The sequence below is a fragment of the Nicotiana tabacum genome, chromosome 23 (assembly GCF_000715075.1).
Source record: "Nicotiana tabacum cultivar K326 chromosome 23, ASM71507v2, whole genome shotgun sequence".
Taxonomy (NCBI): Eukaryota; Viridiplantae; Streptophyta; class Magnoliopsida; order Solanales; family Solanaceae; genus Nicotiana; species Nicotiana tabacum.
In genome coordinates, this window is record NC_134102.1 from 91,322,654 (window position 1) to 91,337,991 (window position 15,338).

At 33.4% G+C, this 15,338-nt stretch overlaps 1 protein-coding gene across 1 annotated transcript; it reads left to right on the forward strand.

Annotated features, from left to right (window-relative positions):
- The first annotated feature begins 7,936 nt into the window (after positions 1-7,936).
- LOC142177269 (uncharacterized) lies at positions 7,937-9,959 on the forward strand. Its single transcript, XM_075245741.1, has 3 exons — positions 7,937-8,248; positions 8,333-8,511; positions 9,899-9,959. Exons 1-3 carry the CDS (start codon positions 7,937-7,939, stop codon positions 9,957-9,959), a joined length of 552 nt encoding a protein of 183 aa, XP_075101842.1.
- Positions 9,960-15,338: the final 5,379 nt, after the last annotated feature.

The window sequence follows — 15,338 nt, forward strand, 5'->3', positions numbered from 1 at the left end:
CATGTATAGAAACTTGTTCCTTAGTATTGATAATAGCAATTAGAGGAATATGATTATGTTCCTCTTCAAAGACAAAGTCCTTAACTCTTCTCTCCCCCTGCAAACTCAACATCCTCAAAGAATCTCATATTGTTGGAAAATGTAGCCTTAGTATTCAGATAAAAATTTTGAAAAATTGAGGGGACAGAAAATAATTGGACAAAAGTCTCTTAATTCTCCTTTAGAGATATGACCTAATCTCTAGTACCATAAAGAAGTTGACAACTGGATGGTTAATTTACCCTTATTACCAGTTATGTTAACATGCAAGGTTCATTGGACGAACCAATTATATCAAGTATAGATTATTGTAACCTGATAAAGATCCGGGACCAACTAATTTTGAATTATGAAAGAGATTAAATTTTTTTAAAATAAATAAAAATAATCAAAATTGTCTAATACATAAATAAAAATCAAATCTCATCAAAGAAATGGTGCATAATAAGTCTCGTTCAAATTCAAATAAAATTGGCTCTTAACAATAATCTAAAAGTTTCAATTGATTCGAATTCCATCAACTTGCTGTCACCATCGTAGATGTATCTTTTACCATCGTAGATGTATCTTTCACCATCATCAGGCTTTTGATAGTTTAGGCAACCCTATATAGACACAATGATGTGAATTGTTATATTAGAATCTATCCACCATCTGTGTCTTGGTACCGAAGTCAAATTAACCTTAGAACAAATAAAATTAAGAGGTGTGCCTTTCTTTGCATGCCATGTGTGATAGTTGGTACAATCCTTCTTTTTATGACCTTCAGCTTTACAAAAGAAACAACTATCTGTAGTTGGTTTCTGATGTTGTTCCTTTTGTGTTGCTGTATCTACAGCTTCCTTATTCTTTCTCTTCTTGTCCTTCCTTTTATCCTTAGGCACAGCGGTTAAGTGAGCACTTTCTATCTTTTTCTGCTTCAGTCTATCCTCTTCCTGAACATAGTGTGAGATGAGCTCATTTAGAGACCAAGTCTTTTTCTGATAATTATAGCCCATTTCAAACTGGCTAAACTGTGATGGAAGGGATATCAAAATCAAATGCACTAGCAAGTCCTCAGAGAGGTCCAACTTAAGTGCTTTCAACTTAGAAAAAAGATGAGACATTTGCATAATGTACTCCCTGATGTTACTTTTGCCTCGATACCTTATTGAAGTCAGACTTGTCAAGAGTGTACCAATCTCAGCCTTTTCACTCTAGACAAATACCTTTTCAATTTCAACCATAAATTCTTTAGCCGTCTTAACTTTATCGGACATGGTACCCCTGAATATTTCTGGAATGGTTTTCTTCACATGCGATCTGATCTCTCCCACCTTTCCATCTCCCTCTTTTCATTAGAGGTACTCTTATCTGTAAGAGGTGGTGGAGAATCAACCCTTAACGCAAAGTTGAGATCCATGACTCCGAGAACAATGCTGAGATTCTCTTGCCATGACTTGAAGTTAGTGCCATTCAACATAGGAATTGAATTAATATTAGCAGTAATATTTGCATGAGTAATTTTAGCTAAATCAGAGAACAACAAACAATGAAATAAGCTCACATAATACTTAAAATCAAACAACAACAACAACAACCCAGTAAAATCCCACTAATAGGGTCTGGGGAGGGTATTATGTACGCAGACCTTACCCCTACCCCGAAGGAGTAGAGAGGTTGTTTCCGAAAGACCCTCGGCTCAAGAAAACAAAAAGACAAAAGGACAAAAGGAGAGAATATTAGTATCACCACAGCAATCATAGGAAAAATAGGAATACCATAAAATCCAGAAGAAAGATGCAAAACAAAAGCGATAGCTAGTAAATAGGACCTGCACTGAAAAGCGAAATAGTAAGACACAACATTGACACTAGCTATCTTAGACAAAAACCCTACCTGGCTAGTCCCACAATGGTACGAAGTAAGGCAATACTTAAAATCAAAATAAAAAATAAATTTGAATAAAGGTAAACCCCATTTCAAGGTACCAGATACTCTATTAATATCTCATCTTTGGATAAAATATTAATCTGTAAGTGGTATCTTGGTGTAGTAATCAAACGTTGATAATAAAGAACATGTCAAATAATAAATCTTCCTTTGGGCCAATTTATTATTCACACGTAAAACCAAATAATTATCACGCATTTATTACCACAAGATGCACATGTAATTCTGTTAAACATTGACATTCCTTTGGGCCGATCAATATTTAATAGGTTACATGTACCTTTTATATTTCAAAACAAATAAATCTCTACAAGAGAGGTCACTTTGACAACATCAAGTTTCGACTTTATTTATCTCAAAATATATACAACTATACCAATATTCAAATTTAAATTCTTCAAATCAAAACATATAAATTTTCAAGCTATAACAAATAAATGGTGGGCCTCAATTTATGTTCCTCAAGCATAATACACTGCCAGTATTTACATAATACACCAAATGAATACATATATCGATTCACAAAAAGATATTTATGCACCAAAGTCTTTCTGGCAGCAAACATATGCCGCAAAGGCGGCAGTCTAAACCAAAGACACCGTAATTCGCACAAAGTTTGGCAGCAACTTCATGCGGCAAAATAGCATACCGTAATCCGCACAAAGTTTATGCCTAAAATCCTTTTCTTTAGCTTCTTTCTTTAATGATGTTTTCATAAGAAAATTAAGAATAATTCACATGAAAACAGTGATTGAAAAAGATTTCGAATTGTCTTACTGCAAGGAGACCAAACCTTCAATTCTATTTGCCAAATTCACGTTGCAACAATGACTGAAACTCAAGAAATTTTTACTTTTATCCATTGTTTTGATGGCTCAAAGTAGAAAGCAGTGAACCTAACTTTATAGGTTAAGAAGTTCGAATCTATACACGACTAAAATAACTATAACCATACAAACAAGCACTAAATATTAATATACTTGTATAACAAATGAATAGATGTCATTAAGGGAAATTGAAAACCCCAATCCTTCTCTAACTGTTGAAACCTTAACAGGGGACAAACCTCCAGATTCTGAAATTGTCGCAAAAGCGACGTCAACAAAATTTAATCAACAATCTGTTTTCTTTTTCTTGTTTTAATCCTTAAAAGAGCAATAGTAGATGAAATCTCAAACTTTACTTTTGGTGGCAACAGTAAGGGAGGACAACCTCCAAACCGAACCGACGCCGCTTTGAGGTTGTAACAACCTTTTTCTATAACCGTCAAAATTTCAATTACACTTTTAAAAGATCTCAATAATTTAACATGAAACGCTTTGATACCAATTGTTAGAATTAAGTTATTTTAAAGATGCCCAAGAACTATCATGTCAAATCATCGAGAATTAAAATTAGATGCGGAAGCGTATCTGAATCCATAAGAACGAATGAAACTGTTCGTCTTGCGGTCAGTGATCTTCCAAATCAAGACGTAAGAATTGCACAGAAGACTGCTCTCCCTTTTCGACCAATGGGATATTAGAAAAGAACCTTGGCGTCTGATTTGGGGACCATAACCATATTTATAGATGTACACAGTTTACGTAATTCTAATTTAGCTCATCATTAAATTAAAAATTACATTCGGGTATCTATAAATTAGACCTCATACATTAGGAGATGTCTTATAGACCCATTTAACTTTAAACCTTAGTAGATCACTTTTAATTTGGGTCAATCTTTTAATGATAGCAACCAACATGATGTGCACAGATAGCCAGTAATAACACATATATTTACTTTTAAGCCATTGTTTTAAATGTATTTAGTCTTTAGCCACTGCTTTAATAAATTTTTACCCGCCCGGACGAAAATACCCTTCTGTGATATAGGATTTCGCTGATACATACGCTCCTTATTTACGATCAGCAGCAGCTCAAACTTACGTGCAAACTTACGTGCAGAGAATTGTTGTGATCGTCCAAAATTGCAGAAGCTTTTTTTCCGATTTTAAACTTTTTGTCTAAGTTCAGAATTCAACTTTCTCGTCCAAAATTCACCATAAAATTACAGTAAGTTCTAAAGTTTCAGATATCTCTATATGCTTTTGTGTGTTTGTGTGGATTTTTATTTCGTTACTGAAGAATAAGATGCTAGGAATTTGATTTTTTTTTCTTTTCTGTATTGATAACGTTAAGGACATAGCGTCCTTAACTCTGTGATTGTTCTGTAAATATTGAGGACATGATGTTAAGGATTTGGTGTCCTTAACATGACTGTTATTCTAAAAAATATTAAGGTCAAAGTGTCTTGTATTTTGCAACTTGTATTAATAAAGTTAAGGACATGATGTCCTTAACTTCATGACTGTTGTTCTAAATATTAAGGACATAGTGTCATGTATTTACAAATTGTATTAATAAAGTTAAGGACACGATGTCCTTAACTTCATGACTATTGTTCTAAATATTAAGGACACCATGTCCTTAACATTTTCACTGCACACATCAAAGTGAAGGACACCATGTCCTTAACATTTTCACTGCACACATCAAAGTGAAGGACACCATGTCCTTAACATTTTTACTCCACACATCAAAGTTAAGGATAACTTGTCCTTAACATTTACACTGCACACATCAAAGTTAAGGACAACTTGTCCTTAAAATTTAAACTACACACATCAAAGTTAAGGACAACTTGTTCTTAACTTTTACAATGCACACATCAAAGTTAAGGACATCATGTCCTTAACTTTTACAATGCACACATCCAAGTTAAGGACACCATGTCCTTAACATTTTGACTGCACACATCAAAGTTAAGGACATAGTGTCCTGTTTTTGCAACTTGTACTGATAAAGTTTAGGACATGATGTCCTTAACTTCATGACTACTATATAAAAATTAAGGACATAGTGTCCTGTTTTTGCAACCTATACTAATAAAGTTTAGGACATGATATCCTTAACTTCGTGACTACTGTGTAAATATCAAGGACATAGTGTCCTATATTTGCAACTTGTATTGATAAAGTTTAGGACATAATATCCTTAACTTCATGACTGTTGTTCTAAATATTAAGGACATAGTGTCCTGTGTTTTGCACCTTGTATTGATAAAGTTTAGGACATCATGTCCTTAACTTCACGATTGTTGTATAAATATGTCCTGAATTTTCCATTTTCTTGACTTGCAGGATGGATACAATATGTATTATAGTTGCTTTTAATGGTAGATGGACTGCAGACTATAAGTATCTTGATCATCAAACAAAGCTTGTTCTAGTACCTGAGGCAATTCGATTTGAAGATTTCATTAACCAGGTCTTTGAAGTAATTGAATTGGATAGAGACAAGTTTGAAGCAATGATATGGTTTGATATCAATCTGGGAACAAGCAAGGAATGCTTGTATCTAAAGATTTAGATCTTCACACATGTATAGAGTTACTAAAAAGTCATTCACTCTTCAAGGGCTGTCATTTCATTATTGATGTTTCAGAAAGAGTTTTTGGTTCTACAAGCACCTTTGAACATGTCAATATAGAAACTCAACAAGACAATCAAGACAAATGCCAACAGATAATGGAAATAGATGTGGTTGAAGCTCAACCAATAACTGAAGAGGTGCTTCAAACATTTTATTCTATTCAAGTGGAAGGACAAAGTATTATAGAGATTGACAACGAACAAGCTTTGGGTATTCAAGTCTTAGAGAGTGCACCGGTAATAGAAGAAGTTGCTGAAAAAACCTTTACTTAACTAACTAGACGAAGCTCAAATTCGAAACAAAAAGAATTCCCAACTACGATATTAAGAGAAAATGCTTCGTTGGATGAAATAAAAGCTGGATCAATATTTGATAAAAAGAAGAGTATAATTAACTGTTTTTCCAATATAGCAGTTAAAGGACATTTTGAATTCAAGGTTGTTAGATCAAGCTCAACAAGATATTCGTTGAAACACAATGATGATAGGTGTGGGTGGTTTGTGTGTACTTTCAGAATTAAAGATTCAACACTATTCAAGATAGTAAAGATTGAGAAAAATCATGACTGCTCAGCTAACACTATGAAAGCTAATCAAAGGCATGCAACTTCAAAGTTGATTAGTGGTTACATTATCGACAATCTTCGAGACCCAAGGTTTGAAGTTACACCAGCCTTTGTCATGGCAGAAATACAAAAATTGCATTGGACTAGACATTGGTTATCACAAGGCGTGGCGTGCTATTCAACGTGCATCAGCTTTAATAAAAGGAACTCCTGAAGAGAATTATGAATTATTGTCTTCATACTTGTATATGATGAAAAGTAAAAATTCGGGAACATACACTAACATAAAGATAGACGACAACAACAGGTAAACAATCAAAAAGAGTTTATTAGTCTGTTTTATAAACTTTAGGACATAGTGTCCTTAACTTTGATGTGTGCTGTGAAAAAGCTAAGGACATGGTGTCCTTAACTTGGATGTGTGCAGTGAAAAAGTTAAGGACATGGTGTCCTTAACTTTGATGTGTGCAGTGAAAATGTTAAGGACATGGTGTCCTTAACTTTGATGTGTGCAGTGAAAATGTTAAGGACAAGTTGTCCTTAACTTTGATGTGTGCAGTGAAAATATTAAGGACATGGTGTCCTTAACTTGGATGTGTGCAGTTAAAAAGTTAAGGACATGGTGTCCTTAACTTTGATGTGTGCATTGTAAAAGTTAAGGACATAGTTCCCTTAACTTTGAGTGTGCAGTGAAAAAGTTAAGGACATGATGTCCTTAACTTTGATGTGTGCATTGTAAAAGTTAAGGACATGGTGTCCTTAACTTTGATATGTGCATTGTAAAAGTTAAGGACAAGATGTCCTTAACATGGATGTGTGCATTGTAAAAGTTAAAGACATGGTGTCCTTAACTTTGATGTGTGCATTGTTAAGGTTAAGGACAAGTTGTCATTAATTTTGATGTGTGCAGTGAAAATGTTAAGGACATGGTGTCCTTAATTTGGATGTGTGTAGTGAAAAACTTAAGGACATGGTGTCCTTAACTTTGATGTGTGAATTGTAAAAGTTAAGGACATGGTGTCCTTAATTTTGATGTGTGCAGTAAAAAAGTTAAGGACATTGTGTTCTTAACTTTGATGTGTGCAGTGAAAAAGTTAAGGACATGGTATCCTTAACTTTGATGTGTGCAGTGAAAATATTAAGGACATGGTGTCCTTAACTTTGATATGTTCAGTGAAAATAATAAGGACATGGTGTCCTTAACTTTGATGTGTGCATTGTAAAAGTTAAGGACATGGTTTCCTTAACTTTGATGTGTGCATTCTAAAAGTTAAGGACAAGTTGTCCTTAACTTTGATGTGTGCACTGAAAATGTTAAGGACATTGTGTCCTTAACTTTGATGTGTGTAGTGAAAATGTTAAGGATATGATGTCCTTAACTTTAATGTGTGCATTGTAAAAGTTAAGGACAAGTTGTCCTTAACTTTGATGTGTGTAGTGAAAATATTAAGGACAAGATGTCCTTAACTTTGATCTGTTAAACTGTATTTTCAGGTTTCTTTATATGTTTTATGCATATGGATCATCAATAGCTGGTTGGAATCATTGTAGACTAGTGATTGCTATTGATGCAACCTTTTTGAAGTCAAAATATCGTGGTGTTTTAATGATTTCAGTTTCAAAGGATGCAAATAACCAAATATTCCTACTAGCCTTTGGAATTGCAGAATCTAAAAATAACAATTCCTATGAGTGGTACTTTAGTGAGCTTCGCAATGCAATTGGGAGCCGTGACAATTTAATTTTTTTATCGGACAGGCATCAATCTATTACACATTGCATTGAAAAGGTATATCCTGAAAGCCACCATGGGATTTGTATCTATCATTTGGAGCAGAACCTAAAGCGAAGGAAAGTGAAAAGTGAGGTCATAAAACTTTTTCAAAGTGCTGCAAGAGTATACAGGCGCAAATAATTTGATCTATACATGTCAGATATAGCAAAGGTTGATAAGAAGACTTTTGACTACTTGATGGAAGAACCATCGGAAAGGTGGGCATGTTCTTGTAGTCCACGGCGAAGATATGACATGCTCACAACAAACATAGTTGAGTCAATGAATTCTGTACTATTAGAATCAAGGGAGTTGCCTATATTAAGAATGATGGATTTCATCCAAGTGAAGCTACAACGTTGGTTTTATGAAAGAAGAAATGAAGCAGAAGGAACTTTTTATGACGTTTCTTGTTGGGTAGAAGAGGAATTGAAGAAAAAGATAGATTTAGCTTTTACTTTAAATGTAAATATTATGTTATTACTTTAGCTTATTATTTTAATGATAATTTAACATAATGTACTAACTTATAGTTTTTCAACTTTGAAGGTCTTCCCTGTTAATTCATGGCATTCTAGAGTTGAGGAAGAAGGAATTACTTTCTTGGTGGACTTAAACAAAAGAACATGTGATTGTTTTCAGTTTCAATTTGATGAATTACCATGTATACATGCAATTGCAACTATCGAGAAGAGAAACATCAAGAAGTCCAATTTCTGCTCGGACTGGTACTTAAAGGAATCTTGGCTGAAAACATATGAAAGACAAATACATCGTGTAGGACATACGGATTCTTGAATTATACCAAAGAGTGTTAAGTCACAAATTATTAAACCTTCAGATTTCAAAGTCCCGCCAGGTAGAAGGTAGAAGAAAAGGCATATTCCAGCTACCGAATCATCAAAAGTAACATTTAAATGTGGTCGTTGCGGAAGAATTGGTCATAATAGAATATCTTGTATATATTCTCCGGCAGTCCATCCATTTTCAAGGAAGCATAGAGAATAATAGATATATCCACTTATGTTTATCTACTCTTTTAAGTTTTTGCTATAAATTGGATTCATTTAGATTGTTTTTATTTGAGCAAGTAAACATTAGCAGATGGTTATATAAAAGATGTCCTGAATTTTCAAAGTTTCTTTGCGCTTACGTGCTCTTTGTTTCTTTTTCTTTTTCTGGGAGTTCAATTTACCTTTGTCGGACCAATTATTGTTTATGGAATTTTATTTTTTCGGTAAGTAAACAAGAAAATTCTTTTCTTTATATAATTTGACGCCTGCAACTTGCTATATCTTTAGTTTTAAAATCAGATCGGTACAAGAAAATTTTAAGGACATAATCTTTTAAAAGTCCTGAAAATTTCAAGTATGAATCTAATATTAAGGACATAAATTTCTAAAATGTCCTTAACTTCTGGAAATCTCAGATTATTATCTAGATTTTCAGAAGTTCAGGACATTTCAGAAAAATATGTCCTGAATATTATTTTCATCATTCAACAAATCAGGACACTTATGAACATAATGTCCTGAAGTTCTACAACAATCAATGTATCTTTTGCTATATCTCTACAGATTTAATAAAAGACTGGCAATTTAAAATGGACAAATCAGTAGTTATAAAACTTGACATCTGCAGCTTGCTACATCTTATTTTTAAAATGAGATTGGTACAAGTAGACTTCAGGACATATTTTTTTGAAACGTCCTGAACATTTGAAGTATGAATCTAATATATAGGACATAAATTTTTAAAATGTCCTTACTTCTGGAAATCTCAGTTTATTGTCTATATTCCAGAAGTTTAGCACATTTAAAAAAATATGTCTTGAATATTATTTTCATCCTTCAACAAATAAGGATGTAGTTAACAGATTCTGAAGTTCTACAACAATCAATGTGTGTTGCTTTGAATTTCTAAAAACTTCAAGACAATTTAATCAAAGATTGGCCCTTTAAAACTGTGAAAAAATGGACAAATCAATAGTTAAATGAAAGAAAGAAATTAATAACACGGTGCCTTTATATTACTGCTGAAACTGTAATTTAGCATAGTTGTGACAAAAAAATTATGCTATGCAAATAAAATAAAGTGCCTTGTGACAATTTACAGGATTTTTCAGAATTCATATGGATTCTTTACAGCAATTTTATACCAATTCCACTACAGCTGACTTTCTTTACAACTACACTACAGCTCCTTTGGGCAAGAAGTTTTATTTTCACTATCATAGTTGTCGCCGACATTTTCTAGTGGTGTATCATAACCAGAATTTTTTTTTCACTCTCCATGTGCCCAAAGATTTGCTGCAAGTTCTTTTCTGAAGTTTGATATGTCCTCAGGTTGGAATTTCTCCACATCCTTTCCCATCATCAACAACTCCACATATTTGATTAGGAATGCACCACAATCAGTCCTAAGAAAAATGTAAGATATGGAGTCAATTAAACAATATCTTTAATAAAATAAATCTAAAGTACATATAAATTATATAGCAAATGACAACACGTACGATCCAGTTTGGTGTGGTGATCTTTGCCACTGAATATCAAATTTGTTGAATGCATTTCCAAAAGACTTGTGATTTTTCTCAAACTGTGAGAACTTTAGCAAGTAGGGGATCATGTGTGCATACATTTCAATGTGTTTCATTCCTTGCTCATATGGCTCACTATATATGGAATCGTACACATCAATCCTTCTCTCATTCAAGTCCAATACCCCCAAAAGAAAATGTGTCAAAGTATCATTATCTTCTGAAGGAAGCCGACATGGAAAAAAGATTTTATCAACCTCTGTCCAAGCAATTCAACATCTACGATTGTCACCCCACACATATGGTGTAAGAACCAACTGATTATCATCACACCAAAACAAATCTGAAGCATCTTCATTGAAATCATTATACACAATTAGCATATAGTTATCAAAAAGTATATCTGTAGTTGTGCAACGAAAAGGATGGGCGCAAGGGTGGTAGCATTCCTTCTTTCTCAAATAATACAGGGCAATGTCAATATGCTTCATAAAAAGGCAAAAAAGAAAAAAAATCCATCAGTCATAAATAATTAAAAATAATAAATTAAGAAGAAAGAAAACAAATGCCTTGTGAATTATCAAACCTTATCATCAAGTACAAAGCTACTATCTGCAAGCTCAAGGAAGAACATTTTGCTACTGATTTCTTGATGGTACAATTTATATGGATTCTTTCTCACACCATTATCCTCAGCATATATATCAGTTTGTCCCCTGAAAATTTTGAAAATATCAAAGTTAGAAAGTTTATAAGTTAGTCCTTAATTCCTAATTAAGGACACTTGGTCCTGAACTTACAATAACAAGGTCATAAGTTTAGGACACTTGGTCCTGAAGTTAGAGTTGCAAATTCAAAATTTAAGGACAGGTAGTCCTTAACTTACAGTTACAAGTTCAAAAGTTAAGGACACTTGGTCCTGAACTTAGACTTACAAGCTCATAAATTAAAGTCCTGAACTTAGAGTAACAAGCTCATAAGTTAAGGACAATTGGTCCTGAACTTAGAGTAAAAGTGCAAAAATTAAGGACACTTGGTCCTGAAGTTAGAGTTGCAAATTTAAAAATTAAGGACAGGTAGTCCTTAACTTACAGTTACAAGTTCAAAAGTTAAGGACACTTGGTCCTGAACTTAGACTTACAAGCTCATAAATTAAAGTCCTGAACTTAGAGTAACAAGCTCATAAGTTAAGGACAATTGGTCCTGAACTTAGAGTGGAAGTGCAAAAATTAAGGACACTTGGTCCTGAAGTTAGAGTTGCAAATTCAAAAATTAAGGACAGGTAGTCCTTAACTTACAGTTACAAGTTCAAAAGTTAAGGACACTTGGTCCTGAACTTAGACTTACAAGCTCATAAATTAAAGTCCTGAACTTAGAGTAACAAGCTCATAAGTTAAGGACAATTGGTCCTGAACTTAGAGTGGAAGTTCAAAAATTAAGGACACTTGGTCCTGAAGTTAGAGTTGCAAATTCAAAAATTAAGGACAGGTAGTCCTTAACTTACAGTTACAAGTTAAAAAGTTAAGGACACTTAGTCCTGAACTTAGACTTACAATCTCAAAAGTTAAGGACACTTAATCCTTAACTTAGAGTTACAAGCTCAAAAATTTAGGACATTTAGTCATGAAGTTAGAGTTGGAAGCTCAATACACTTAGTTCTGAATTTAAAATTACAAGTTCAAGACACAAATGTAAGCAATTAAGAAATAATGAATACATTTAGGGATTTACACTTTTTTGCGACTTTTCCTTTTCTCCTTGCCCAACCACCCAATGAATTTCTTCAATAAGTTTTCATCATCTTTGGCATAATGAAAAATACATGTACGAGTATATTTTGATTTTATCCAGCCTGTATACTTGGGAGTAGTTTCATTGTGCGCCATCGATGTTCCTCTTTTTCTTTTCTGTTTAAAAGGAGATTTCAATTTCCAACTAAGCTTCTTATTCCTTTTCCCTCGACCAAGCTCTTCTTCAACATTTCCTTCAACCTCCATAGACAAACCCTCATCAATGCTCATTTGTGTAGTCGAAGGAGTAGGAGTAAGAATAGCAAATAATGGACCATCAAAATCAATACTATCTCTTTTTCTTTTCCTAGTATATTGGTTAACGGCTTCATTTTTATTTTGCTCTGCAAGCAATACTACATATACATTAGTTTGCTGCAAGTCGTCAATTCTATGAATTGTCAAATGAAGAGATAAAAACTAAGGACATAATTTTTGAAATGTCCTGACAATTTGAATTATGAATATAATATTAAGGACACAATCAATACCTGTGTTGGCCACGCTGCCTTCTTGTATTTCTTTAACAGACAATGGTGCTGACATATTGCTTGCATTTTCTTTATCTTGCAATTGTTCTCCATGTTCTTCGATTGCAAGTTCACAAGATTCTGCAAAATATTTACAGGAGCTAACACAATTAGTACTTGTTACTAATCTTTGATTAAAACAAACATGTATAAGATGAAAAAAAAATTCGTCTAACCTTTTGCAACTATCAAGATCATGCCAGTTAAATCATTATCTTGACCAGTATTTTTTTGGCTTCCAATATTGTCTGTAAGAGAGAGAGGTGTATAGATATCATACGTTCCTTCTATACATTTGCAAACAATCTCACTTATGCTTGTTCCTTGGGTATTTTCTATGTCTTGAGATTATCCTCCACTTCTCTCTTTTGAAATTTTATCATCTTGATAGTCCACTCCATCTTGTGTAGTCGGAGGAGTAGGAGTAAGAATAGCAAATGATGGACCATCAAACCCAATACTATCTCTCTTCCTTTTCCTAGTATATTGGTTAACGGCTTCATTTTTGTTTTGCTCTGCAAGCAACACTACATATACATTAGTTTGCTGCAAGTCGTCAATTCTATGACAAATTGTCAAATGAAGAGACAAAAACTAAGGACATAATTTTTGAAATGTCCTGACAATTTGAATTATGAATACAATATTAAGGACACAATCAATACTTGTGTTGGCCATGCTGCCTTCTTGTATTTCTTTAACAGACAATGGAGCTGACATATTGATTGCATTTTCTTTATCTTGCAACTGTTCTCCATGTTCTTCGATTACAAGTTCACAAGATTCTGCAAAATATTTACAAGAGTTAACACAATTAGTACTTGTTACTAATCTTTGATTAAAACAAACATGTATAAGATGAATAAAACTCCATCTAACCTTTTGCAACTGTCAGGATCATGCCAGTTAAATCATTATCTTGACTAGCATTTGTTTGGCTTCTAATATTGTCTGTAAGAGAGAGAGGTGTAGAGATATCATATGTTCCTTCTATACATTTGCAAACAATCTCACTTATGCTTGTTCCTTGGGTATTTTCTATGTCTTGAGATTGTCCTCCACTTCTCTCTTTTGAAATTTCATCATCTTGATAGTCCACTCCATCTTCTTTCCTTGTAGCTTCAAAAGATTCTGTAACATTTACAATTAATACTTGTTACTAATAGTTTACTAAAACTAACATTCAACATATCATGAAAATTCCACCTAACCTTGATTGGCATCATTTTGATTTCCAAATTTCTCTTTAAGTGAGAGAGGTGTAGATAGATCATATATTTCTTCAACACATTTGTATACAATCTCACTTATACTTGTTCCCAATGGATTTTCTAAATTCTGAGATTGCACTCCAGATTTACAAATTATTTCTGTTACACTTGTCTCTTTTGGATTTTCCTGGTCTTGACATTCCATTCCATCTTGAACTTGCACCCCATCAAAAGATTCTACACACATTTGTAATCACAAAAAAGTTTATATGTATTACGCTATTGAATATAAATTTCAATGATAACAAATTCAAAAAATTTATCTAACCTTTCCCAATTTCAATGCCAATATCAGTTTCATCTTCTAGATGCGCATCTCTATAATCGCTTTCATAATGATCTTCTACATGCACATCTAAATCATCACATTGATCATCAACTGCATCTTTGCTAATTGGAACACTAGGTTCTCTCTCTATGGTCCTTTCATGAGGTTTGTCAAGAAGCTTCAATAAAGTATCAATCTTTGATCCTAGATTTTTCTTTAAAGCCTGTGAGATAGTATTTAAAATAAGAATCAGAATGTTAGCTGCTTATAAGTTACGTACACTTTGTCCTTAACATATAGGTACAAGCTCACAAATTAAGGACAAGTGTTCCTTAACTTAGAGTTACAAGAACAGAAATTAAGGACATGTAGTCCTGAACTATAGTTACAAGTTAAAAAGTTAAGGACATGTAGTCCTAAACTTCAAGTTACAAGCTCACAAATGAAGGACACTTGGTCTTTAACTTAGAGTTACAAGCACAGAAATTAAGGACAGGTAGTCCTGAACTTAGAGTTTCAAGTTCAAAAAATAAGGACATGTAGTCCTGAACTTAGAGTTACAAGTTAAAAAGTTAAGGACATGTAGTCCTGAACTTAGAGTTACAAGTTAAAAATTTAAGGACAAGTGGTCCTTAACTTAGAGTTACAAGCACAGAAATTAAGGACATGTAGTCCTGAACTTAGAGTTACAAGTTAAAAAGTTAAGGACATGTAGTCCTGAACTTAGAGTTACAAGTTAAAAAGTTAAGGACAGGTAGTCCTAAACTTCAAGTTACAAGCTCACAAATTAAGGACACTTGGTCCTTAACTTAGAGTTACAAGCACAGAAATTAAGGACATGTAGTCCTAAACTTAGAGTTACAAGTTAAAAAGTTAAGGACATGTAATCCTGAACTTAGAGCTACAAGTTAAAAAGTTAAGGACATGTAGTCCTGAATTTAGAGTTACAAGTTAAGAAGTTAAGGACAGGTAGTCCTAAACTTCAAGTTACAAGCTCACAAATTAAGGACACTTGGTCCTTAACTTAGAGTTACAAGCACAGAAATTAAGGACATGTAGTCCTGAACTTAGAGTTACAAGTTAAAAAGTTAAGGACATGTAGTCCTGAACTTAGAGTTACAAGTTAAAAAGTTAAGGACAGGTAGTCCTAAACTTCA

Excerpts from the sequence above, each read along its gene's own strand:
- LOC142177269 (XM_075245741.1), top strand. The coding sequence starts at position 7,937 with ATGTCAGATATAGCAAAGGTTGATAAGAAGACTTTTGACTACTTGATG. Across the intron at positions 8,249-8,332 it reads ATTTAGCTTTTACTTTAAAT|GTCTTCCCTGTTAATTCATG; the intron begins GTAAATATTATG and ends TCAACTTTGAAG. Across the intron at positions 8,512-9,898 it reads TCCAATTTCTGCTCGGACTG|GATTTTTCAGAATTCATATG; the intron begins GTACTTAAAGGA and ends GACAATTTACAG.